Genomic DNA, 27,840 nt, shown 5'->3' on the forward strand with positions numbered 1-27,840 from the left:
CCCCCGCCCCTCCCTTCCCACTGATTGGGAGAAAGAAACTCATCTTACATTTAAGTAAATACAGTATAAAAATAAAATATAACAAGCATAGATAGCTAAGTTTTAGTTTTGGAAGAGAAGAGTTCAACAAAATTCCAGATAAGAAGGGGCCTCTTCAGCATGCTACACTTTCCCTTTAGCTTACTCTACATGCTCAGTCATTTCCCCACATCTCCTACCTATCTGACCTTAGTAACTAATTGCTTCATGTGTCTGATGCAGTCCGCTTCTTTAAAAAGGAAGAACAAAATTAAAGTAATTTATACTGATCCTAATGCATGCCAAGATAAAACTTAGGGACTTCCAGTCAGCCTGCTGCAACTACTCATAAGCCACCAATATGATAAATAACTCAGGTTATTTAGAGTCTTGAGTATTCTGACCAAGTCATTTGGGAAACATCTATTACCTCATCAGCGACCATGAGAACACAGTATTAATACCATTCATACAAGAAGCTTACCTCTCCATCAGAAACATAGATACTACCCTCAGTTGGTAGTGCACGTTATTTCTTACCTAGCCAAAGGCAAGTCCAAACTGTCCTTCCCTACTTCAACCCATCAAAGAAAACTCCTCTACTGCCAGTAACTAGAATGCTAATGAGCTTCACCTGGGTGCAAAGGCCCCTCCTCCCCCCCTTAAAGCCCATATCCTTCAATACCCCTCCCTTAATGAGGTCCAGCTGCTTTTTTCTCTCTCCATGATTAACAGCCTTTGCTGTTTGAGCAGGCATTTCTCCCTTTGCAGGGAGTTCGTTAACACTCTTCCCCTTGAATGGAGAAGCAGGAAAGGTACACACCAGATGGTTTGATAATTGTAGCTGCAATGCATTTTGTATTGCCAGACAGACTTTTACTTGTCATGAAGTGCTTGCATAAAGATAGAAGTCTATCCCTTTGGGTATATAACAGATTATAAAGGCATAAACATAGTCACCATGTCATCATGCAGGCTTTAGGTACAGACAGAAGTGCAGCCCCCTAGTCTAGCTCATGGTGCTTCACAGAAAGTGCCATGAGTTACACCGATCCTCCCAACCCAACAGATGTTAGCTATTGGGATGGGAGGGTGGGGGCTTGAGCTCCATTTTGGAGCTGATCCAGGGAGAGAGGCTGCATCTCTGCAACTTCTTCTCCCAGCCCCTGGTGCTGTCTCAGGATGGAAGGGGGGGTCTATTCTGGGTTTTCCCAAGTCTGTGCAGGGGTGGTGGGAGGGTGTGGATTGGAGCCCCCAAAAAGGCAGGGAGGCTCCAATCTACCTGTCCCACCCTCAGGTGTCTGCTGGGCAACCCCCAGAACGAGTTCCTTCCACTCCCTTCTCCTCCTCCCATTCTGAAAACAGTGCTGGGAGCAGGACTGGATTGTGTTAGCCAAGCCCTGCTCCTGGTGAATGAGGACGGAAGTTAATGAAGGTGCTCTGCTTTGGAGCACCTCCATCTGGACCCTCACGTAATGTAATGAGGGTTCTGATTGTTGCAGGATCAGGCCCTTTTAATGTGCTCTGCAGCTGTGCACTTGTGTTAGGTCACAGTTGTAGAGCACTTTCAGGGGCCAGATTGGGTACAAAATGTCATTTCTGGCTGCAACTTTTGAGAACCAAAACCACAGGCTTCTGCCATCCAACAAAACAATTTTGTTTTCTATTAGTAGAAGGTGAATAGTTTCTAGGTACAGGATCACAATTACTAGGCTGGTGTAGTACACTGGAATGCCATTTTATTCCTTCCATTATCATAGTGAAATAATCTGTTTATTATGCTGATCCAAAAACAAAAGCATGTGGATGTTGTATATTTCTAGGATTTGATGGACCCAAGATTTGAAGTGTTTAGGAAACAGGTCGCATTGAGGTAAAAGAAGTTTTTTATTTTGGAGATTTTTCTTTCACTTTCAAATGTTGGAGTTTTATAACAGTGGTGATGGTCCAGAAAATGTGAGAGATGAGGATTTTTGTCAGTGATGTATGTTATAGGACCAACTGCATGGTTAGGATAGACTTAGACAAGCCCTCAGCTGAAGAATGTCTTGTATTTGAATATTTGTCTATATCTATTCCAGGCATGTAGTTGGTCCAATAAAAAATATTACCTACAAAAATTCTTGCTTCATATCCAATAAAATTTGTTTTGTTTTTCATTAAGAAACTTGGTCTAAGCATTGAACTGGTGAAAGTCTGGACCAGCTTCCAAGTAGTAGTGGATTCAATCAACCAAACTAGTGTAAGATGAATCCTGACAAACAGGTTTGAAAGTTAGAAATACTATTGATTTTCTGCAGAATTAAATCAATTCCCACTAGTTAAAGAAGGCCAGTCCTGAGCTGTTCTTGGATGCGAGAAACCTACTGCTTTTCAGAATGTAGCATGCCATTCCTTCTTAGCGACTTTATAACATGGTATTTGAGGGAGAGAATATCAGGCAGCTGAATGGTCTCCATGAGATTTGAAAAAGGTTTGAAGCTACTTAGGGTGTCCCATTATATTTCTAACATGGGAATGCTTAATAATCCCAATGTTTATTTGTCAAATTCCAAGGTTGGCTGCTATCTCCTTATCTACATATCCTTAGTGACTTCATTTCAATATAGCTTGCTTATGTTAAAAACCTACCCCACATTTTTTCATAGCATTTTTGGGGGTACAACAGTTGTTTAACAACCCCCTAAAAATCTATCTGGAGTGCTTCTAGTATATACATTTGATTAGGGAGGTATTTTGAGGTTATTTCATTAACTGTAGTTCTGCTCAACTCTTATGTAGCACTTCTTCAGTAGATCTCAAATTGGGCATGTCTGCACATGCATTAATGCACTTTTCCTAATGTGCATTAAATTTAGTACCTTCAATGTGAGGTACTATATTAAAGCACATTAGGCTGCCCTAATGTGCAGTAGTGTAAGCACAAGCTTTTTAGGTGATAATTAATGCACAGTAGCCTATTCTACTGCATATTAGCATAATAGCACATTTTATGCACTGCTTTAATGTGCAGTAGAACAGGCTACTGCGCTTTAAAGCACATGTGTAGACATGCCCGAAATGATTTTCAGAGGACATCAGTACCATTATCGCCTTTTTGCAGGTGGGAGAACTGTGGTAAAGAGAGAGAAAGTGATTTGCTCATAGTCTTTCAATGGCCCAATAGCAGAGCCAAAGGTAGAATCCAGATCTCTTGATTGCAAATTCAAACCAGCATCAGGAACACTGACTCCTAACAAGATTTTTAAAAAAATCATTAGTCATGTTGCTCAGTAATTTGCTAAACAATTTTATATGTTTCTTTATTCAGTTCAAGCTATTGCTGAATACAAACATATAACACATTATTACATAATCCCTTACTAATTAAAAAGTTTTATCCTACAGCCACTCTTCTCATGAAACTCTCATTGGTTACAATGGGAGTTACACCAACATAACACTTATAGGATAAAGCCCCAGCAGTTGTGCTTATCTGTGATACCTGGTAAAAACATCATATAACTAACAAAATCAGCAGTACTGCTTAGGTACATCAAATACATAGGCAGTTTCATTTTTAAAAAAATACCAGATGCCTTACTACAGAAGAGCACCCTAATGCTATGTCTTCCATTTAAGTGTAAAAATATTACAGGAGTGTCTCCACAGGAGACAAAGTAGAAGTAGTTTCTAGGACACTGCCATAAAATTTGAGATTCTTCTCATGCTGCAGAAGTTTCTCTTGCAGACTACTTCCTCTGAACCCTTTGGCATATTCTTGATGTAGATTGCTGTATCTGTGGTGAATGGGAGATAAGGGAGGGAATAGAGGATGGGGGGGCAGAAATAAATAAAATGAGACTGTTTAGGATTTACTCAGAAACTGGTTAATTGCTACCCTTGCCTTTCCTCAGTTTCCCTGTCTGTTAAATTGGGATAACGACAAGGACCTTTGTACAGACCTTATGGGTCTTTCAAAGCCATGTTGTGAAAAATTATTAACTTTTCTGTTCAGCAGCCAAGCTGAAAATAAAAATAAATGTATTTAGCATTGACCCTAAACATTTCCCCCCAAGATTTTCACATAAAAAAGTGAAAAACAGAAAACCAAAATCATTCTGGGTCTTACAGTTTCATTTCAGTTTAAAATGACACATTTCTTTTGTTGCCCAGGAGTTTAAACCCATTTTTTAAAATAAAAAAATAGTTCAATTTTTTATTTCAAAACAACATTTCATTTCAAAGGTCAAGCTTTTGAAATTGCATGAAACTGTCTTCTAGGCCATTATCAAAACACTTTAGCAAAATATGAATATCATTATCCCATCCTAGTTATATTTTTTTTTATTAACATCCCATTTCAGAGGCCAAAATGGAGGTAAGCATAGGAGAAAAGTATCTATTTGTGGCTAGAACTGGAGATAGTATCCAGAATAGATGCCCTACATTAGGAACTAGATATTACTGTTTCCTGGGATTAATTCAGAATTGGATTACCATATTTTCTCACAAACTGCATGCCCAAAAATAAAGTGTACACCTATTTTTGGAAGGCAGAATGTAGGAAAAAAAATCTATGGCCAACTGTGTGACAGAGCAAGCCCACCTGGACACTCTGGGTATGTCCAGACAAGCACGGATGTGTAGTAGGCAGCGTCACAGACATCTGCAGTGCCACATACTACACATGCCACACATGCAGGCATTCCTTGCACTGCTACTTTGCAGCATGGGTGGAGGGAGTTTAACTCCAGGAGATTCTGGGGTCAAAAAAACCCCATGCCTAAAAGAAGCAGAGTGGGTTCATGTGGCAGCAGCACCCACTGCCCAAAACCAGGGCCTGGCTGACTGGAGCCACACTCCAGTTGCCGGTCAGGCTCCCTGCTGTGACTACAACTTCCAGAGGCCCCCGGACCCCAAGTAAGGCTACTACCCCAGCCTCCCCTATCCCACCTGGGGCAATGTGTCCTGTGCCAGAATGCACTTAGCATAGGGCGTTCGCTAGGAATGAAGAGCAGCGGCACAAGGTTGTGCCACTGCTACTTGTCCCCAGGGGAAAACACATTCCCACTCATGGGGATATGCCTTCTATGTATCCAGGAAGTATGGGATTCCAGGAGATAATCTGGGTGAGGCAGCAGGACAGGAACAAAGCTAGGTCCTAGACAGGCAATAGCAGGATTGTTATTTCTTAGTTACTTACATAAATTCCTGTAAATAATAAAGTGTTTCTTCTACACTGCAAGCTTCATCAAGATACTAGAGACTGAAGGTGGCTGCTCAGTAACCTGCAACCAGTTCAGTGTCTCTTCATCCAAAAGTGGCTGTGAACACTGGACTGCCATTCCCTGCTTTTATAGGACATCAGTACCATTAGCCACATTTTGCAGGTATGGGAATGGATGGCTGTAGGTATGGTTAAAGAACTTTCATAATTGGGGCAAACTATATCTATTTAGTTTTTAATTTTATTGCCTCAGTCAAGCTACTTTCAAGCTGCTTCTTTTCAAGGGGGAGATGGACACTCCTGAACTATGGCACGGTAGAGGACTGGATGATTACTAAAGCCATAACACAAACTGAAATCTAATTTGTAATTTTAATGAGAGATCCTACACATACTCATAAAGGAGAATCAGTTCTTTTGTTCTTACCGATGCGAAATGGTCCAGAACCCCAAGGTATTCACCATCATTAAGGAAGCCAAAAAGAAGAAGAACCTTTCCAATTTACCTTCATGCAGTAAGTGTGGGAACCAAATACCTGTTGTTGAAGCAGACATTTGAAGACAAGTGAGTTTTTTGCTTGGCCAAGATATAGATCATGTAAACAGTTGCTGAAAGATATGCTTGTGTAAGACCAAGGAGATACCACAACAATGATGATTGTTTGGAACTCGTGTTGATACTTACCTGGCCTCCATTACGACAATATCTGAGCAACCCCCGCTCTTTAACGTATCTGTTATCTCAGTGTTAAATGACAAGGAACCAGTCATAGCCAAACTAAACAATTTTCCCAAGATCTGAGGTGGAACAGGATATAGAACCCTGGGTTTCATTTAGCACCCTATCCTTTGTAATCATCTCTTGTGTGTGTTGTATCTATAATAACTACATTAAAATTGCAATAGTATGCACTCACAATTTATGATATTCCAGAAGGTGCCTCCAGGCAGACCTGTTGTGCAAAATAGAGAAACATAGAGCCTTTCACTACCTATTTACATGCTGTTTTTCTTCCCCTGCAGATCTCCTGCATCACTGGGTACACTATACAAGCTAGATGCTGCTCACTGATTGAGCAGCTATTCAATATTTCATTGTATCCTTATTGGATAAAACCTCAATCAAGGGCTCAAGAATGAGTAGAGAAGTGACCTTGGAGCAACCTTCCTGATGCATTGCCCAGGGCTCTGAAAGCACAAGCACTCTTCCCCTTGAGAGTTTGGCAACAGTGTGCCAATGACATTTCAGCAGTTCAAATTCCATCCAGTCAAGTGCAGTACCACACATGAAGCCCACAGTCTTCCCTCCTACCCGCACAGTGTTTAGCTTCATTACTTCTTTATTTTAATAGTTTTCTTCTTCCCACAAGATGTATCATGTACATCAAAGTGCAGGAATAGATTTCCTATGGTATGTGGCCACTGTAGAGATTAGGGTGCGCAGGGGGAAGCCAGACATCAGTTAAGATGGATTTTGAGCAGTTCAGTCCTTGAGGGATGATCAAACATGGCAAACACAAAAACAAAATGAAACAAGGAGTGACAGAAGAACTAGAACACAACAAAGCTCTACAGGACAGCATCAAGTCCTTCTAATTAGGAGCATAGCCTATTTATTTGCAAGGGGAGGAGAAAAGCACCTTTCTGTACTCTCCCAAGTCTCTGTGAAATCCTTTAGCTTTATGAAGCAAATACTCTCCACAGGTCTTTGCTTAAAGGGAAAGGGGGAGGGAGGGAGAAATAACCTTTCCTTTTATTGCTCTACTGTAGGAGCCTAATGGCCTTAATTGACCTTAGTATCTATTGGCATTCTAGGGTGGTTTGCAAGAGCTGCTTAGTCTAATTAGAAAGAGAAAAGAGAGGAAACAACTGTACAGCTCAGGAGAGTGGCCAGTGAAAAGAATAAAAAAGAAAAAGGATCCATGCTTTTCTCTTTCATCCTCATACACTTTCATTTGTGCCTAAGGGTAGTAAATACCTCTCTCTCCAAATAAGCAGTCACTCTTCGATCTCTCTGAATCAATAGGGAGCAACTGTAATCAGTAGAGCAGTTTTCTATGATTTCTCCCCCAGACTTTTGTTCACAGAGTGATACCTGTGTCTGTCACGGAACAGCACCACCTCACCTCAGCATGCGTGGTTCTCTTCAGAGCATTATCTCAGAACTAGTTTTAAAATGTATCATTTAACATTGTCAGTTGACTGAGCTCCTAGGTACTATAACTTCATTTTAGTGGCTTATAAACTTTTACTGTCATAATTCACAATCAGGCAGTTTTTCATTTTACATCCCCCAGTGGCCGACAGAACTCAAGAAGAGAGACTGTGCATCTGATAAAAGGGAAAGCAAGCATGGGGTTCTGTACTACAGCTTGTCAAAGCAGAGTTCACACTGTCTGTTAGATTATTTACATCTGCTGGTCTAACTATATGAGCAGCAGGAGCTGCATAATGGAACTCAGTTTACAATAGATTCTGAACAGAAAATATGCACTTAAAATACTGCTGAATTATTAAAAAAAAAAGACTCTTGTTCTACCTCTATGCATTACAATCTGTTGCTTCCAGAAGAAGAGTCTAAACACTGAGTACCTCAAGATTGCTTTAGTGCCGGTGATTGGCACCATATAATTAGTGCTGGAGATAAAAGCCTTCTATTTATGAAGGAAAGTACACTGTCACGCAGCATGAGCTAATAGATAGGATATTGGACTAAGACTTGAGACCTGGATCCGTTCTGTACACTTCCCCAACCTTCTCTGTGACTTAGACCCAGAGAAAAGTGACTTGATCATTCTCCCCACTCCCACCCCACTTTCCCCTTTTGATCTTGGATAGCGCTTAACACAGTGAACATGTCTATATCATGGCAGTGGTGTTTTCTGGTACCAAGGGGATGACGGAGCCTCAAAATGCTCTGCCCACCCGAATATGCAAACATACTCCAAACCAGAAACACATCTGTGTGGTTGCTGTGCCCCTCCTCAAGCCTTCAAGCTTTCAGTTGGCCTGCAAGCAGACCTTGAGGATGAACCCATAGCAGCCTCACTAGTGAACTTCCCAGCTTTGGAGAACACCAGCAGACTCAGGTGGACAGGGTGTGAACAGAGCCCTTAATGCCAGGACATGCCATTGCTGCAGTATAGACAAGTCCAGCCAAACCCAGATCTCCCATGAGGCCTTCAGAAGATAGCTCCCAGCACTGCTTAGAGATAATCTGGGCTAAGCTACATACTAGAAATACTATATCTGCATTAGGAGCAGGGCAAATCAGCCTAGGTGGAGCACCAGGCTAATACGGTTTTGACTGCTTCTGGTGCCTGAGTTATCTCAGAAGCCCTACACTGTCCCATGTAGACACATGCAGAGCATAGTGCAAGTCACCATCAATACAACAAAGGCACAACAAGACAAACTTTTTCAACCTAGAATTAGGTTTAAATTTACAGATTAAAAAAATTAAGTTGCATCTGCAGGGCTGAAATAAAATACTCCGGATCCCTAGGCAAGTCAGGAAAAGGCTTCACTTTTTACAGCTCTGCTCCTGGATCATAGCCCCAGCTCTACTCAAAGTGGGAGCAGAAGTGAGGCTCCCTTTCCTTCCTTTGGCTGCTAAAAAGGAGGTCCTCAACTGTATTAGGAGGCTTTCTTGGTTGAAAAGTACCAATGCAGCACTAGCAGCAGTCTGAATCTGTCAAATTGGTTTTTAAGTTTTATTTCAATGAAAACAAATTCTTTAACTAAACATTTTCCATGGAAAGTGTCTGGTTTGAACAAGAACAACAAAACACAACTTTTGGGAGGGGTTTTTTTGGAGAAAAATCTGAATTTTCCACAACACTGCCCCCAAACAAAGAAAAACGTTCAAGTTTTACAGTGTATTCCTTTTCCACTTGCACCAGCCAAAGCCATTTACTACAGTGTGTCTCTAGGACTCTCAAAGCAATGGGACTGTAGCTAAAACTACTGAATAGCAAGGGGCAGCTCACCTGCTAAAAGATGTTGTTTCACACTGTCTAAAGTCAGGCATCCCTCCATGAATTACAGTCATGTTATATTTTAAAAATGTTATTCTAAACCCAGATAATCTAGATAATCTAATAACTGTTTTTGTTTTTAGTTTATACTTTTATTTTAAGTGAAAGCCAAGTGTCTTATAAATCACAGGAAAAATGTGACCTAATAACCTAGACACTGATGGCCTACAGTATCTATGCCTGGATCCAGCGATGTGTCCATGTTGAGCTAATCTGTGGTTTTTCTACTAGAGTTGACAACAAAAGTAGAAGTCATGGGGGTTGTCCTGCAGTTACTTGTTCACTGGGAATTAGGCCTCTGGTACATGTTCATTCAATGGCACAATGGGATCTGATTCCTGATTCTAATAATCATGCCTCTTGCCATGCCACATGTACATGGGAGAAAGCACGATTTTGGGATCATGGATCAGATCTTAGTCAGACCACTTCTATTTGCCAGTTCAGTGGGAGTTTGGGATTATAATCCTAGGCTCCCCCTGTAGCAAACTGAGCTGAGGCAACAATCAGCTGATCATCAGCTCCAGTCCTGGGAACACAGGGGCCAGCTCAACACTCTGGTACAGCTGACTGTTGCCCCCAAACCGAGGACTGCACCAGAAAACTTCAGTGAGCTCTGGTTACCCTTACACATGTTCAATTTAAGGCACGATGAAAACCTCTCACAAAAATGTTACACATTTTGAGGACTATTTTACTGGCTGGTTTCCCATTTTGTCTTGCCATTAATTCCTTAAATATGTGGCAGGGTTAATATTTATCATACAATTGACAAGTTAACAGTACCTTAATTGCAAAGTCTGTCAGGGGCCTTTTTAGGCTCACACCACACAGTTCCATTGTTTCCTAGATTATTCCAACATGAGAATTCTCAACTGGTAATTCACACTGTTGAACATAATAAGATACCTCTTGATATTGTAAGGATTGTTTCCTTTTAGGTTAGGTGAATTATTTATGGAAGAAGTTCAGATAATACAGTAGTAGGAGGCCATACTTAAAAACAAATAAAAGTGAAGAGATGGAGCCTGGCCCTGCATATAGACAGGTAAAGACTGTTGGACAGGAGAGCTTGTTGCCTTCCTACTCTATGCAAAACTCAGGTATAAGGTAGTCCTTGGATTATCCTGAATTCAAGGATGACCTGATACTTGCGCCTGCAAAATGGCCAGGAAGAAAGAGGACCATAATAACATCATCCCAACAGAATTCAGAAGATCTGTTTGGGCACAGAGAAAAGTTGATGCTGTTCTTGTAAAGTGAAGTAAGTATCCTGGACACTTACTTCTAACCTATTACTAAGGCCATACGTTTGAAAAAACAACAACAACAACAAAGAACCACATCACCATTAGTACTTCACCTTGAAATTTAAAATCTAAGAGCTTTAGATCTCCATCAGTCAGTTCATCTTGTTATAGGATGTATTTACTCCCTAGTTTAAACCCCGGTACATACTGCTTTCAATTGTTATTTATTAAATAGGCATCAGTGGACACTGCCATCTGGACTGCAAGAAACATCCTTTTGCTGTTTCATATTTTGGTACTTATTATCACACAATAAGTTAGAACCCATATGTGAGAAAATTGGTACCAAAGATTACAGCAGAAAGAAAATCTGGGCCAATTTCCTACATTCTGACCCTCTTTTCCCATCCTATATTTACATTAATACTTATAGAGAAACTTATTCTGAAGTGATTAGCATAGGAGGACAGGTTTTGTCTTGCATCTCTTCCATTAAAATGTTAGGAGAGGTAAAAGATCCAAAAGAAATCAGTTTCCCAGCTTGTACTGAAAATATCACTGTCACCCGTCATCTGTTTGCACTCGTCAGATTTCAAAAAGTCTTATTTTATCATATTCACACCATCCTCCATAGATGCGTAAAAATGATTAATGCAGCCTAGACTCTCTGTGACTGATATATGATCAACTTTGCCAATAAAATCCTGTAAGTTAGCGACATGAAGCATGATCCAAAAAGGTTTAAGTAATTTAATCAACACCTTCCATGCCCAGCAGTGTAATTCACATAATTAGATCCTCCAAGATGATAAAATATGTATGTCCTGAATGACTTCAGAAGAGTCTAGATTCCATCTAAATTAGGGATGAGGGGACCCCAAAATAATTTAGGTTTAGGTTTCAGTAATTCTGACCTATGGCACATTGTGTAGCAAAACATTCTTATGATGAACCTTGCCACAATTTACAACAGCACGATTTACATGCCAACCCCTTAATTGCAACAGAGCACAAGTTTGGTTATCAGAACCCAATCTAAATGCTCTTTGATTAAGTAGATTTAAAAACATCCATTTCAAGCTGTTGTGTTTTCCCCAAATCCCAGGTCTTGTTCATCTATTGGTTGTTTTACAAACTTCTGTAGATTGCCTTAAAAATAGAGCTTAAAATTCTGAGGGAGTGGGGAATGGCTGGCATCAATGTTGGTGAACTGACACTGGCTGAATTGCTGTTAACATTTAAAGGAGGCCACACTGGCAGAGATCTGGAAGTTTTTGAAGGGGTTTTTTTGGGTGGGGGAGAGGGTTTTTTGTTTGTTTGTTTTTTAAGTAAAGAGGACTACTTTTCTTGTGTTACTTATTAATATGAGCACAAAGGAAAGTGACCAAGGACTACATCAGAGTATAAGGCCTACTACAACCAGTCTAATCATGCAGATGAAATGAAATAGAATGGAAAAAGGGACCTTGTTTTCATTATTACTAGAAAGAGCAGCACAACAATGATGGAACCACAACGTAAGTTTTGAAAGCATTTCCCTTTGAAACAAGGCAAAACACTATCTTCTAGTATTACTCTATCCTCAGCTCAAAAGGTCTGCACTTTTTATAAACAAGCCTAGCCCATTTTATGGGTGATCATCATCAAAATTTGGCTGAAGTGAGGAGCAAATACTGCAGCATTTCTGTGCCCAGTTAAATATGTAGTGACAAAAGATTCAAGAGTTTAAAGATAATGTAAATGTTCATGCATCATTCCAGCAGTGGTCACTGGAAATAGGCAAACTGGTTTTGATGAACAGAGGATGTAGTAGAAGAGCTTCCAATGAAGCTCATTTTAGAATGAAATCCTGAGACACTGGAAATACCTTACTCACGTGAAGATGAAGGAAGTCTTATATCTGACAAGGACAACAGGATTCCATTGAGGAGATTTTCCCTTAATTTCTCACCATGGTTTCTCATACTCAAAGTTTGGATAAGACTTCATCTCTGAGTAATCAAACCTTTGAGTGCAAACTGTAACTGACCCACTTCTGAAAACCACAGTTATCTTTGTGGAGCAGTCATCTGGAGTAGCTGTGCATCATTCACTCATGGGAATGATAATTTCCACGATGGATGCAAAAACATGGATTGAGATTTTTCAAAGGTAGCTAGGGGATTTAGCCATGTAACTCCTATAAAAATGAAAGACTTAAGTGACTAAGCCAGGGGCAGGCAGGGTAGGGAGCTGCTCCAGGGCTGGCATTTTGCAGTGGTAACAGTGTGGACCGAAACAAACAGGGGCACAGCTGTGATCCACTGCTCACATGCCCTGGCCAGGACCAAGCAGGCAGTGGATTGTGGCTCTGCCCCAGCTCTGGACCATGTGGTCACCACTGCAAAATCTCAGCCCTGGCCATGGAACAGATCCATGAATGAAAAACAGGCAGGGGCGTACAGGGAGTGGATCATGGTTCTGCCTTGGACCCTGGCCCTTCGCTGTCACTGCTCAGTGATCCTGATCCCAGGGAGGGCCCTGCCTGCTCTGGAAGTGCCTCCTCACTTACCTGCATCCTTATTTTGTCCACCCAGTCATGTGCCCTGCCCATACAGGTCTTGGCCAGTCTCCACTGGGACCCCAGGATTGCTGGGTGATGACAGCACAAAGCTGTGGCCCAGGTCAGAGCTGTGATCCACTCCCTGCACACCCCTGCCTGTGAAACCATTGCAGGGGTAAGCAAGGAGCAGATCATGGCTCTTCCCTGGGCCCCAGCCCCGCACTACTACTGCCCTATGATCCCACTCCCAGTCCCGGCGCCACTTGCCCATCCCATTCCCAGATGCTGCTCCCTTCCCACCCGTGGCCCCATCCCAGCCCCCTGGTCATGCATGGGAGTCTCTTAGGGATTTTGGTGAGCTGTTGGGGTGAGGGGGGGGATACTAACCCCCAAGTGGCCCTCTGGCTAAAATATTTGCCCACCTCTGGATTAATATTTCCTGACATATATTTTCACTGCTATACACTTTTTGGTTGCACAGTCCACCAGATGAAGTCTATAAGAAATGCAACTTAAACCCAATACAGCTCTGAAAATTTTATCCATTTTAAATTACAGGTTTATTTTGATTAGATCCAGCAGCAGCAAAATGTAAACAAGGAGTAATTTTGTGTAAGGTGGTAATGACCACGTTTATGAAAATGAAGCAGTGTGGGGAACTTACTGTTTCAAACACAGTAACCATGTATTTTGTAGGTATAAACAGAGGAGCACCTAGCTTCTAAGGCACTCCCATTTTTTTAAATGTACATATAAAACAAAACTCCTACATACAGAACTGCATCTAATAACAGCTCATCAGGTAAAAAGGAAAAAAATAAAATAAAATTACCTGCTAAATTCCCCCTGCAACATATCCTACCTCAGAGAAATATCCAGCAGTTCAGACTAACAATAAATATTGGTTCAATCTGCAACACTTGGTCATACACACAATGAGAATGGCTTCTCTGGGAATTTTTGTACTTTTCTGAGTGGGATGGAAATTCTGGGAAAATATCTTGTTGCAAAATATTGGTATATTGGGTAGAAGTTGTGTATGAAAAATGAAACGCTTCCAATTGTGGTTGACAAAAATACCTGCAGAGTGAAGTTCTATTCTTGACTAAAGATGGCACAATGTAGGCTTGCAGCATTTAGTTAAGAGTTATCGTATTAATTTTAGAGGCTCTATGGCTGAAATCAAAGGTTTTTAGGTTCCTAAGTTTTACTGCTATCAGTGAGAATCAGAGTCTCTAAGGACCTGGGATTCTGTGGCTAAATCCCCTGACCACCACTGAAAAATGTCAGGCTAACCTGTTTTTCCTTGCCCTCAAACCTATATTGAGGTAGGGAAATACATATTTGAGAAACCTATCTTTCATGTTTCCTTCTGACCCTCTTCTAAAGTACTGAACACATTTTCATAGCTATTTAAATTATTCCTAAGTATACGTGGATGGTGTGTGTATATGTGTGCTGCAAATTCTAGTGGGTAAAGGATACTTGATGGCCAATTTATTTTTCATGATTTCAGAAAAGAATGCATGGGGCTCCTCGCAAGATGGCATTCTCTAATTACTCCACCTATCAAAAGTAAGATGACTCATTAAAATTTGATGAATACAGCTGCAAGTCTATTTCCTATCTTAATTCTATCTTAATTGTGAAAGCAAATCAATAAAACTTTGGCAGCTACTCGTATGCTGTTACATGCTTCCCCAAATCAATAGTCAATAGGATTAGACAACTGTGTTCAGAAGCACACAGCACAAGCACATTCCTTACCTTGAGAGCCTGCATATGCTGTCCGAACAATGAAAGCTCCCATAAAACAGCCAGCTCCATTGAAGAGGGTCAAAAAATGCATGGAGATCCCTCGAATTCCATCTGGCACAAGCCTGAATGACAGCAGGGAATCTTTGCAAGAGACAGTTACAAGTTGTACAAGTTAATAACATCACTGGACTGGCCAGAACAAAGGTAAAATAGAAATGAAATTACTTGGGAAAGAAAAAAACCCAATCCTACATTCACCATATTCATATATACTTTGCAACCTGATTACTATGGAAGGCAGCTGTACTTATTAGAATGTACCCCTTCAATGGGGCATTGAGTTAAGTTAAGGCTACTTTAACTGAACGTTATAGCGCCCTGAATCAGTCACCTCTTAAGAATAATACTTTCCATGTATATAGCACTTTTTGTCCAACCATTTCAATATCTCTTACAGCTTAGACTAAAACCTCACACGGTAAGTAAGTGCCACAGGAAACAGGCACAGTGAAACATCTCTACAGTAGGGTTTTTTTGGCTCCAGCAGCAATCCAGCTCTGTTAGCATTAGCAATAATGGGAGTGCTAGTGTAGATAAGGCTCTTATGATTAGTGTTTGGAATGGTGTTTGAATGTGTGTGACATATTAATATTTTCTAAATGTCTTCCAACTTCATTAATTTTCCCAGTGATGATGGGCAAAGATCCCTCTTTGGGATTTTTTTTTTTATTTTCCCTTACTCGCATCCCCAAAACCCCTAATGTAAACACTGATCCTCCAGCCTCTCAGAAATGGTACTGTGGGTTTTAATGCTCACCCTGCTGCTCCTAGCACAGTGATCAGAGGCAGGAGAAAGTAAAAGAATTCAAAACCATGGATGTGATAATAGCAGTGGGTAGCACCCCTGGAACAGCTTTACACACTCATTTCTGGGATTGGTACATACGGGCAGGAGTGGGTGGTCAGGGCATACACAAGAGTAGCTCTTCCCAGGAGCATTGGGAGTGTTAGAAATACCTATGTGTCTGATGCAAATGCAAATCTTGGCTAACAGTGACCTGAATTCTTTCCAATCCAAAAGTTGTGTTAACAGGCAGTCACTGCCCACTGGTAGGTAGCTGATCATCTGCCTTGTATTTTTTGTTTTTACAATGTTTAAGTAGTTGTACCTTTAATCTGAAACCTAGAATAACTACAAAACTAGTCAAGTAAACCAAACTGAAAGCTTGTAATATTATTAACATTTAATTATGACAAGGGTGCAGGAAGTGAGCCCATGTGATTTAGCCAAATTTAAAAGAGGGACTTACTTTCTCCTGCACTTTGATGCATACGGGGGGAAAAAACTGTTGTCATTAAGCAAAACTAACTTTCATAATGAAAAGCAAGATGAAGTCATCTACCAGATTGTTTTCTGTTAGTTACAGACTTCTGCCTTATTAGAATTTGTTTCCTAGATTTCTTCCCTAGCTGTTTGTTCTCTTTGGTGTCACTCTTCATCTGTGGCTAAAGTCTCTAGTTTCCCTAATCATATGTTTTTGAGGTCCCTCTGTATCCAGTTTTATCAGCTCAAGGTCTCTCCTTTTCAGCCTGTCCCATCTTTATTCTTTAGTGGAGATTGCGGCAACCTTCATGGAAAGAATTCATGATTAGGTAGCTGCTAAAAGGAGATCCTAGTTTCACATTTGGCTACATGAATCATCACTATTCAAATCCCCCCCCCATCTTTAATTGGCAAGTGCAAATGAAGGTTTTGAACAAAGAAGTTAGGTTAAAAAACTGAGGTCTGAGTGGCACTTTTACTGCAGTCAGCAGTGAAAGTAGAATTGAGTCAAGGGGATGTCCATGTGAGAGGGGAGACAAGGTCAATTAAGTGCAGGGTGTACTATAATGGAAGACTGTAGTTTGAGAAATTATAAGGCCAATGTCCTAAATCTAAACACTTTTGCGTTGTACGCTGCCTTCATGTCGAGCCCCAGAGTGCCTCTAAGAAGCATGACCTACTTGCTCCCAGCTCCATCCATACCAAATTCTGGAAATAAGACCATCTATCTGCCTTAGTGTGCTGCTAAGCATACCCACAGAGTTCTCTCAAACTCTGTCTTGAGAGCACTTATTGGCATGTTAGGGCCCTTCTACAGCAGCTAAATGGCCCAATGTCTGGAAGTCGGCCCACATAGAATAGGAGGGAGTGGGCAGGGACTTCACAGCAAGTGGACTTAATAGTAAGTCCAGTGATGCTGAAAAGACAATGTAGACAAACCCTAGGATCTTCAATGGAACCACCTCTCTCACCCCCACTTTTAAGCCAAGAAGAGAGGCAATAAGCATATATCCTAGCCAAATTCAGTTCAGGTGATTGCATCCCACTTACCTAAAATATTCCTGCTGTTTCAACTGCATACTGCATTCTTAGCTTCTCCCAGAGATCAGATGCAGACATTACACTTTTACAGGTGTAAGTGATCAGAAACCAGTTTATATCCATAACAGAACAGAAGTTTGGTGCACACAGAGTGGTTTAAAATTGGTGGAACCTGATCTAAGATTTTCTCCCCCCCACTAAAGAGTGAACATACGTTCTCTTCACTACTGATCTAAACTACGCTGCTTACAGAAAACCGTGCAACTTAGAATGATTCCACCTTAGGCCTTCTGCTCAGGTCCCTTCCGACCCTACCAACTATGAAACTATGAATGTCTGTATCTGTACCTAGCCACAGTGTTGTTGTGAGCTATTGAACAGCTACGTCATTACACTATAGAGACTACTGCATTTCTTCAGTGGGTGAAGTGATCCCCAATATATCCCTTAATTAATGGAGCTGATTTTTATGAGTCTCATCATTTGCAAAGTACTTTGAAACACTCAGGCAGAAAGAGTGTTTACATGTCGCTGTGCTTTAGTACTTGGAAGTACTAAAGCATGGCGTAGTACAGATGGTTACTGCATCAGACCCTGCAGAACAGGTAACTGTTTCTTTAACAAAACAGTCACAGTAAGCAAGCACAGTATTTTACAGAAGAACAAATATGAAGGGTTAGGAGAGGCAATTGCTCCAGGCTGTTATTTGCTCAGGAGCTACCAACACCCCCTTTCCTCCAGCATAATCCTGCAGCAGAGCAGTCTCCTCCCCCCTACTGTGTATACCCCAAAGTTTTTGGAGAGGAACAACAAACAAACAAACAACACCACCCCTCAAGTCTGATGGCCAGTGTGAACTAGCTTAGATCCTTCCTCTAAAGTAGCTACATTGTCTTGAGTTTAGATTTTGCCATGTGTGCATTTATGAGCAAGGGGTGGGCATGCTTCTTAGTGCTTCTATATATCTTTGCTCTAGTTTTTGCTTTCCATCTTTTCAGGTGTTTAGCCATGACTATCAAAAATATTTGAAACATACTTTAGTATTTTAAAGATCTGACGAACTTAACGTGTTATAAACCAGCAAACAACAAATACTCAACCAAGCAATATTTCTTTGCGGAACTGAAATTACCCCACACAATCTCTGAGATTATAAATAACCCTAATGGCACTGCCACATAGAACTAATTTGTAACAACACTTTTAGAATTATTGCTAAATAAAGCTATAGGTAGCCATGGATTCCTTGCAGAATTCTTTTTCCTACTGAACTGATTCAGGGCTTGTATTAACCTGATCCCAGCAGGAATACTGTATCAAACTGGCAGCCTACAACCCAATTTACATCTAAGCTCAGCTTCTTTGTTTAGTTGTAAGAGTGGTTGAACTTTGCAACACTGAGGGCAAATGGTAGGATTTAGAAGAGCACTGAAAATGTTGAACTGCATTGCAGTCACAGTAAATACAATCACTGGATTTGCATCCTTAACAAAGGAATAATCATTTCCTAATTTTACTCCTTTTTCTGCACCTTGGAATAAAAATGGCCACTGTGGGCTGCTTGGTATAGTCATTTCTACAGAAATACTCTCTTAGAAGATGGGTACAGGAACAAGTAATTGCAGGATAAACTAGGGTGTGAATATATCATAAGGTTGCAGACATATTATAACTGCTTATGTATTCTCTTTCACCCTATAGAAGCTCTTTCTTTGATGAAACAAAGGTAAGCTTCCTTAACATTAAACAAATGGTTTTTCAGTGTTTTATAAAAAGCCTAGGAAGTTAAAAAATAATTAATGAATATCAAGTTTGCAAAATCTCAGAAACCTCTGAAATTTTCATTCAGTTCTCTGGTGGATATGCACTGGGGCAGTTAAATATGTGACTACATCCCACAAGTACTCTTCTGCATGTAGTACACAGGATGGACTGAAAACTTGCTAGCATGTCTTCAATTGAAGACCTTTACTTTTTGCCATATTAATGTCTTTTAAATATGATTTTTAACATAATTGACATGGAGAAGTCAGCCTGGCAACAGATCAATCTGTTAAAAGTAAGAAGAGACAAGACCACAAGACTCTCTTGCAGCAAAACAATGTATAGGACATAAATATATTGTCTAATGGGAGTACTGATGTCTCCAGGAGCCATAGGGACTCAGCATATCAGACCAAGCCCTCATCTTGAGCACTCAAAAATTGAAATGCCCAGAATTAATGTACACCTCTAAACATTTCTGTCTTAATCCCACTTCATATTTCTTCAAACCACAAGAGATTATGATGCTTATGTTATCTGACTTTCTGCATAACACAGACCAGAGAATAATCACGAGGCCATTCCTGGTAGGGCAAGAGAAAGACATGGAAGCCTTGATTTAAAAAGACTCACAAAATGGAACATTTATTATGTCCCTTGGTGAGTTGTTCTAAAGGTTAATTAGTCACACACTTAAAAAAATTGAGCCTTCTTTCTAGTCTGAATTTACCTATTTTCATTTTCCAGAACTGGAACTTCTAATGCCTCAATGTACTACATTAAAGAGCTCTCTCTGACCAGATATTTTTCTCTCTGATAGGTGCATGTAGACCATGATCCAGGCACATCTTAACCCTCTCTTTGTTAAACTAAGTAGTGAAGGTCACTGTTTTCTGTTGTACTTAGCCTGTAACCTAGAAACCATGTATACCTGCCTTAGTTAAGTGCTTAAGATCTATTGGATGAAGTGGTGCTATGGAACTGCTAAGTATAAAAACTAGAAAAAAATTCCTTTTTAGTCACAGACCATGACCCTCATTTTCTAGCACCTGAGAATGGTAGTTGTTACATACAAGTTATTTCCAAACCTTATATAATATCTGAATATTTCTGAAAACGTTTTGGAACAAATACATTCATGCTGTGGAATTCACTGTGTAAGGATGTCATATAATCAATTATTTGAACTGGGTTTAAAAATGAGGGTTTTATACTTTTTTTTTAATACTAACCATATTTGCAGATGTGCAAGCTAAAACAATACAGATATTCAAATCTCCTGCTTCTCAGTATAAAAGAAACCTATGGAGTTCAGCGTGCCAATGCACAGGTAGGAAGGTAAATTACGGAAGGGGTGGAGAGTTAGCCTAGTCAAATTATCAGCTTTGCTGAACCTACTGATTACTAGACTTAATGAACCAATGGTCTGGCTAGGATTGTCAAATTCTTTATTCCTCTAAATTGTACAGGACATTATTGAGCATTGTGAACTACAGCAAAAAAAGAAAAATTAAGTTCCTTCAGTGCAGGTGAGGAATAGATCTGGTCAGAAGGTCTATGGAAGAGAGCCAGGAGTGGAAAAATATATAGGACAGTTATTTGAATTGTTCATGTGGAATTTATGTCATTCTGTGATAGGATTCAGGATGTTCTAACATTATTGATTACATTACTTACAGGTGGGAGTTACCAGGGCTTCAGCCACTCCAAGTAAAATGTACTGAGGAGCCAGATGGAAACAAGGCATGGAGGAAACCAAAAGAACTCGGCCTGAAAGAGTCTGTTCCACTGGAGGAAAATGTTTCCTGTGTATCTCAGAAAAGCCAGCAATAATCAAGGAGAGAGCAGCAGTCAAATGACCTGCAACTAGGTAAACAGAACAAATGAAGTGAAGCTATTGAACGAGAGCATAGTTATAGGACTGCAATATATTTAGAATGCAAAGACTGAAAAGTATGATTGCACCTTGTTTAAAAATATTTTAACAAAATGCATTTAAATAGGTTCTCAACTTAGCAATCTATATAATGCGATATATTTGCATGGCAGGTCAGAGAGTAGGGTAAAAGCACTTTCTTTCTTGAGGAGCATACAGTCTCAATAAGATAAGGCAAGGGGCAACAGCTGAAAACAGGAAAAGCTATGGGGTCACAAAATGTAAAAAAGAAAAAGGATTTTCTGATGAGGTGGGTTTTAAAGTAGCATTTGAAAAAAGTAAAGGTGCTACAAATTAAAAGGGGTTCTTCCAGGAACAGAGTTACATAAGCATGAGTCAAACACAGGTGAAGATGGGACTGGGTCTCAGAGGAGAAGACTACCACAAACAGGGGGATTCTTCTCAAAGTCCAGCATACAGGCAGTAAGGGAACAGTGGTATGGTATGATTATGGGGTGTACACACACCATATTTTGCCAGCCCATTTACTAAACATGGAAGAGTATGAGACCCAGCTTGCCCCATTCAGACATGTTAAAACTCTCATTAACAAGCTATTATTAGTGATTTTTGTAGTTCGGGTTTATTTGAGAAAGGCGGGTTTAATATCTTTGACTCCAATTCTGAACTGTAGCGCATGTTGAAACTCTCACAAAATGACATGAACACTATTAGGTTTGTAGAAACTCAACCTTAGTCATTGAACTGAATGACTGAAACCTTCACTGGATTAGGAAAAAACCATTAGCCACACACACACGTGTGCACACATACACAAGATTGCACCCTTTATACCTCTCATACTATACTGATTAAAATTAAGCCATGGTGAGTCTGCACAGTCCTGGGAACAAAACCAACTCATCTCCTGCTTAAAGAATATTTGTTCTTGCTGAGAGCAAAAGCAGAACTTTTTAAAATTAGAGATCAGATGTAAAGAATCCCCTTCAGTTTTATACTTGACAGAGAAGAAATGACATGAAAGCTGTAATGCAGATTTGAAAGTTTCCAGATCTGTACAATTTTCATTCATGGTTCAAAGCACTTGCTCATGGGACATCACACAATTGCAGTAGCCTCCTCTACACACTCTGAATATCCAGTAGTATAACCAGAAGGCTCATGACTCACTGCTAGATGGAGTCCCACACATGCAAGTGGTTAAACATGTGAAGCCCCATTCTTCACTTGCCATCTAACAATGTAAATTTAGTACTGCAAAGGATTGCCCAAAACACTGATTATACAGCAACTGTGCTATATAATCCCTTACATGAACTGATCAGTGAAATCCTGGCATTTTGATTTGGTGTATTTTAAATGCCATGGACTTAAATTGCAGCACGAAGGATACTATTTACTTGATTTGTATACTGCCTTCCTCAACAAAGGCTCAGGGCAGCTTACAGTAAGAAAACAGAAAAACTTAAAAATAGGGAAGTGATACAAAAAGGAAAACAATATAATAGGGAATTAGCATGCCAAGTTATGGACAGAGATCCTGTAAACAACATCTCATCCTAGCTGTTTGGTAAATGCCTTCCCCCAATAGAAAGGTCTTACTAAGCTTCTGAAAGATATCCAGGCTTGGGCTCTGGTGAGCCTCAAAAGGGAAGAAGTTCCAGAGCTGAGAATTAACTGGGAAGAATGATCTCCCATGCATTTTCACCAGGCAGACTTGATGTACTGATACTTGTAGTATGTTACTCTGGGATGACCTTAGGGATTGTGACAGGGCACAAGGGAGAAGGCAGTCCCTTAGGAACATAGGGTTTAGAGCCTTAGAATTGCCCCAGAAAAACTACTGGGAACTAATGTAGAAGCACATTAAGACCAATTACTGTATGATCCACTTATACTATTGGGATGTTTGTAACGTGTACATGAAGAAATGTGGTATCCACCAGACGTATATTAAGGCCAAAGTATTTGGAATGCTTTCTAGTTTTAGGTGTCTGTGTTCGGCAACAAATTTCAGGTGTCCAGAATTCAGTTACTTTTCCCTACTGGGCCCATATACCTGAACTGCATATTGAAGTTTCACCTTATTTTAAAAACAGTCATGCTGTAGAATATTATAGTAAAATATTCAAAGAGTTAATCTGAAATGGTGAAATAATATGCCAAGGCTAACACAACAGAAATAGAAAATTCAAGACTAGGGTTCTCAATATAAACAAAAAAGAAAGTATTATGTTCTACAGTATATCCTTGTATCAAATTTCCCCAGCAACATGAAGTTTTCCTGCATTTCTAAAACTTGAAATAGACTTTTTTTTAAAAACATTTGAATTCTGGAAGCTGAGGCTTTTACTGTTGATTAAGATCCCTTTAGTGTTTAATAGGAACAGGGATGAATTACTGTTTGAAAATTGATGACAGGAGGGAATGCAACAGCATTTTATAGCAGATGCATCACATCAAGGAGAGGTAGAAAGCCTCCAAGGAACTTCTCACAATCTATTGGGTCAAAAATTCCCCAAGTAACAATTTATGTTAGCATTTGACAAGCTTCAGTTAGGAAAACATTATTAGTTGGTACTTCATAGTGTTTTTCCACCTAAGTCTCAAAACACTTTATGCACATTAATTTAACCACTGGATGCCCCATTATATTACTTGTATCAAAAATATAAGTTAGGACTATGAAGCAGGGTGCCAAAGACCTAGTTCTTCTTCTCCACATCTAAATCCCCCCCCCCCGCCCCTAACTTTAATTCTTCTCCAGAAAGGCAGGCTTTGAAGGCTTAGTCAAAGCTTTGTCTTGTATGATCATCTAGTCCGACTTTTTATCTAATGCTAGAGATAGGACTTCCCCAAACAGATTCTCTGAAGTAGAACATTTTTTAGAGAAGAAAATAATATCTAGTTTTACTTAAACATTTCTATTGATGGAAAATCCACTACAGCCCTTGTAAGTTGTCCCAGTGGTTAATTACTCCAGGGATTATAAAATGTAGTCCTTATTTCCAAATCTGATTTTATTCAGCTTCAATTTTCAAAATACTAGCCCTTGCTCAATCTTTTTATGCTAGACTAAAGAGCCTCTAGTATCAATTTTCCCTTCCCTGTGTAGGTACTTGTAGAATGTGATCACATCATTCCTCAAACTTATCTTTGGTCAGCTGAGCAGATAGAAGGTCTTGAATCTTTTGCTATATTGGGGCGGGGGGGTTAAGCCTTTAATCATTCTCAAGGCTCTTCTCCAAGCCTTTTGCAGTTTCATCAACATCATTTGAAATAGTGAACACTCAGGTAGGCATAGCATCCCAGTAGCAGCCGCACTGTTGTCAAATACAATCATAATACAGTGGATTCCTCTTACTGGAATCACTTTGGGAAATGGTGATTTGATTCTATTAACCATCTGATTCCATTAAAAAAATGGGTCTCCTTTTAAGAACACAGATATTCACTCCTCCCCCACAGCCCCCTGGCCCTGCTTGTGCCTCTAATTCCCCTCCTCACTACCACCCCCAGCCTTGCTGGTTCCCCCACCCACAGCCCCCTGGCCTCCCAGCTGCCAAACTATCCCAAAGCCACTGTATCAGTGGCTTCTTCATTATTTCTCACTCCATCACTTCAGACTTCATGAACAATGATTTTGCTTCTCTTCCAAGTCATTGATAAATATGTTAGCTATCACAGGGCTAAGAATGGATTTCCTAAGGACCCCACTTGAAATGCAGTCTGTTGATTATGATCACTTATTTATATCCTTTGGAACCTCTGAGTAAGGCAGTTTTAAATGCTTTTTAACATGTGCTACATTTATTGTGCATCATTCTAGTAAAACCTTCCGTGTGGTATCAAGTCAAGTGCTTTACAGAAGTGTAGGCATCAATCTTGTTAGTTATCACACTTTTAATCTTAACAAAAAGAAGTTATCAAAGTTACTCTGACAAGATCTATTTTTCATAAACCTGTGTTGATTGGCATTAATTACATTACCCCCCATCCTGTCTAATTCTTTATTAATCAAGTCCTAGACGAACAGTTCCATTATTTTGCCTAGAAGAGATGTCAAGCTGACAGGTCTATAATTACCCAGGTTGTCCCATTTACCCTTTTTAGATATTAGCACGTTAGCTTTCTTCCAGTTCTTTGGAACTTCCTATCTTCCAAGACTAATTAAACAAACAACCAACAACAAAGTCAGCATTAATGATCCAGAGAACTTCTCAGCCAGCTTTTTATAAACTCTTGGATGTACATTATTAGGACCTGATGATTTAGAGAAGTCTAGCTTTAATGGTTGCTGTTTAAAATCCTCCCTAGTTAACTGAACAGAAAGAGTTTAATTAATACCATATATGAATGTGTCATTTGGCTTTGTCTCATACATAGAACAGAAATATTTATTGAACACTCCATCCTTTTCTCTGTTATTATTGACCATGATACCATTTCCTTTTAGTAATTGTAAGAGTTCTTTTGTACCTAGTATATCTAGGAAACTCCTTGCTTTCCTTAACTCTTTTTAGCCATACATTTCTCCGCATGTCACCTTACTACCAGTATACCTTTTCCTCAGTTCTCCACTTCTGTTTCATGTTAGTCACAATCAAATTCTTTCCCCCCCCATTTATGTATAGATATTTATAGCTATTTTCACATCCTTGCTGATGGAAGACACTTTTAAAAAGAGGATGGACTTAGGGGCATCTAATAACATAATTTTAAACAGTTCCCATTCCTGTTTTAATTTTTCTTCTTAAATTCTATCTCCCAATTCATTTGGCTTACAATTAAAGTGACCAAATTTTGGAGATCAGGGCACAGTGTCTTCAAGATCTGCCTATAGAAAGATGTTATATAAGATTCATTTATGGACTCCACAAGCAGCACATTAATGCTATCAACCTGTGACCACACTGGTTTATGTTGGTATTTCCCCTGTAATTACTGAATACGCTCAGCTCCAAACATGTTCAAAATAACAGCAGCATTTGGGGCCCCATTCTGTCACTCAGCTCTATGCTTTGAGATTTTTCATGCTGTGCATTGTGGGATGCCTACAACAACCTACATGAATTCTAGGACTTAGACTGAATCAAAGTCTCCTGATGCCTCTTCTGGCATCCCACATTTCACTTGTCATTTTGTGGTTTTGAACTGTCATCAGACATCGTGGATGACATAATACCAAGTGCTACAATCATAAAAGTCATGAATACAACATGATTTAATGCATATGTATTGGCAGTTATGCAGCCGTCTGGATTTGGCTCGGCCGCTTCAGAGCAGTTTGGAGACACCAAGATATGATGGCAGGTGCAGGAGTAGGTGGATAAAACAAAACAGCAATCACTTCCGTGGGTATTATTGACTAACGGCTCATTAGATGGAGTGCCATTTCTGGGCTGGGGAACTAGCACTGCCTGGAGGGGCAGGATATTTATGTTGAACTGGGAAGACCACTGACAGCTGTGGAACTTCAATGTGCTGAGGACTCCTTCCCGGAGTGTCAGACAGAATTCACTCAGAGGAACAATACAGGGTCTTTACAGACGAACAGTTCCTCTCAGCATGAGGAAAGACATTTCTGTAACTACCCCAACAAGCCTCAGTTGGTGCTGTCAGCAGATAACTAAACTGGAGTTGATAGATCAACTATTGGGGTTACTATTATGGAGAGCTGATATCAGAGATTTGTGATGCTACAAGGAAGGTGCTGCTGTGATATATCAAGGCTTGGCAACGTACAGAATGTGCCTGACAATTTACAGCAGAGATAGGGTTACCACCAAGCAATGTAAGAGGCTCTTAATGAGATATATGCCTGTCCCTGCCCACAGTGCAAAGACTTTAACAACAGAAATGGGCATTTCTTCATGTCAGTGCAAAGCTTGGTTGATAAAGCTTTGCAGCACCAAGGCTTCACCAGTGATGAAAGGTCCATCATTGTTAAATGTGACATGCTTGGGAAAAGGCCCACAGTCTTCAGAAATTCCAGGTTGTTTGCTGGAATGATCAGGGTAGTTTTTGCACCCACTCCTATTCTCCAGACCCCCACACTTACCACATGTGAATTCCATATCTAACATTCCTGAATGTAGCATGGAGTTTTTCCTGAGGATTCTTCTTGCTTTTGCATGTTTGGCTCTTCTTTCCTCAAATATCTTGTTTAGCTAGTCTATAAAAGATATATATCTACCCTGCCTTCTGCCTGAATTTAGATTAACATGGTCAAATCACTCTCTGCTCATGTATGCCACCACACTCAGCTGAATGAAATAGACTGCAAACTACACAAGAAACTTGCTCAGATATCTTTTTGCTGTCCAGACAGAAGCAAATTAATTTCAAGGGACTCCAGGTGACTAATCCACTCCATTCTACATACCACACAACCTATTCCATCAAGCTGTGTTTCACACTCTCCCAGAAACTGAGAAACCACCTTATCAGTGTTCTGTACAGACAAAAGGAATAGGTCAACACCAGACTTGCAGAACTAACAATAAGGAATAAGGAAGTAAAACTTCCCAAACTTGCATGCTCCAACAACAATCCTACAAACCATGGTAATATAATCAACCACACTCTCAGCCCAGCTGAGGTGTTTGTACAATCCTTTCTGCATACTGCGCAACTCAATACGATGCATTTGCATGGAGAACTTAAGGCTTTTTCTCACCGCCAAGACTGAGGAATATTTCTATGACAAGGAGCCAGCACAAGAGGGTATATAATGATCAACCTTCCACAGGCCAGACCTATACATGGAGTCCAGGAGCTGTCCTCCTTGTGCTATTTGAGGGCTGCAGCCCCACTCTGAGTCTGTATATAAAACTGTTTCCACCTCTGTGCCCACTCTGAGATTGCCAAAAAGCAACAACATATCTACATTACAACCTCAGTCCTGTGGATCGGAGAGCCATATTCAGCCTTAAAAACAACCTGGATATTATCCTACAACAGGCTGATAAAAGGAGGGGGGGGGGGGGGCCCCCGGTTT

The 27,840-nt window shown here is 40.2% G+C and overlaps 1 protein-coding gene across 1 annotated transcript in view; it reads right to left on the reverse strand.

Annotated features, from left to right (window-relative positions):
• Positions 1–3,353: 3,353 nt before the first annotated feature.
• The window catches only part of SLC15A5 (solute carrier family 15 member 5), a 58,134-nt gene continuing 33,647 nt past the window's right edge, over positions 3,354–27,840 (reverse strand). The window contains exons 6-9 of the mRNA XM_019515836.1: positions 20,621–20,809; positions 14,824–14,955; positions 5,655–5,763; positions 3,354–3,797 (exon numbers count right to left, since the gene is read on the reverse strand). Of these exons, the coding sequence (XP_019371381.1) occupies positions 3,650–3,797; positions 5,655–5,763; positions 14,824–14,955; positions 20,621–20,809 (578 nt within the window). The 3' untranslated portion in view covers positions 3,354–3,649. The remainder of the gene's footprint in view (positions 3,798–5,654; positions 5,764–14,823; positions 14,956–20,620; positions 20,810–27,840) is intronic.

Source organism: Gavialis gangeticus, unplaced genomic scaffold (genome assembly GCF_001723915.1).
Source record: "Gavialis gangeticus isolate Ggan-Ray unplaced genomic scaffold, GavGan_comp1, whole genome shotgun sequence".
Classification (NCBI taxonomy): domain Eukaryota; kingdom Metazoa; phylum Chordata; order Crocodylia; family Gavialidae; genus Gavialis; species Gavialis gangeticus.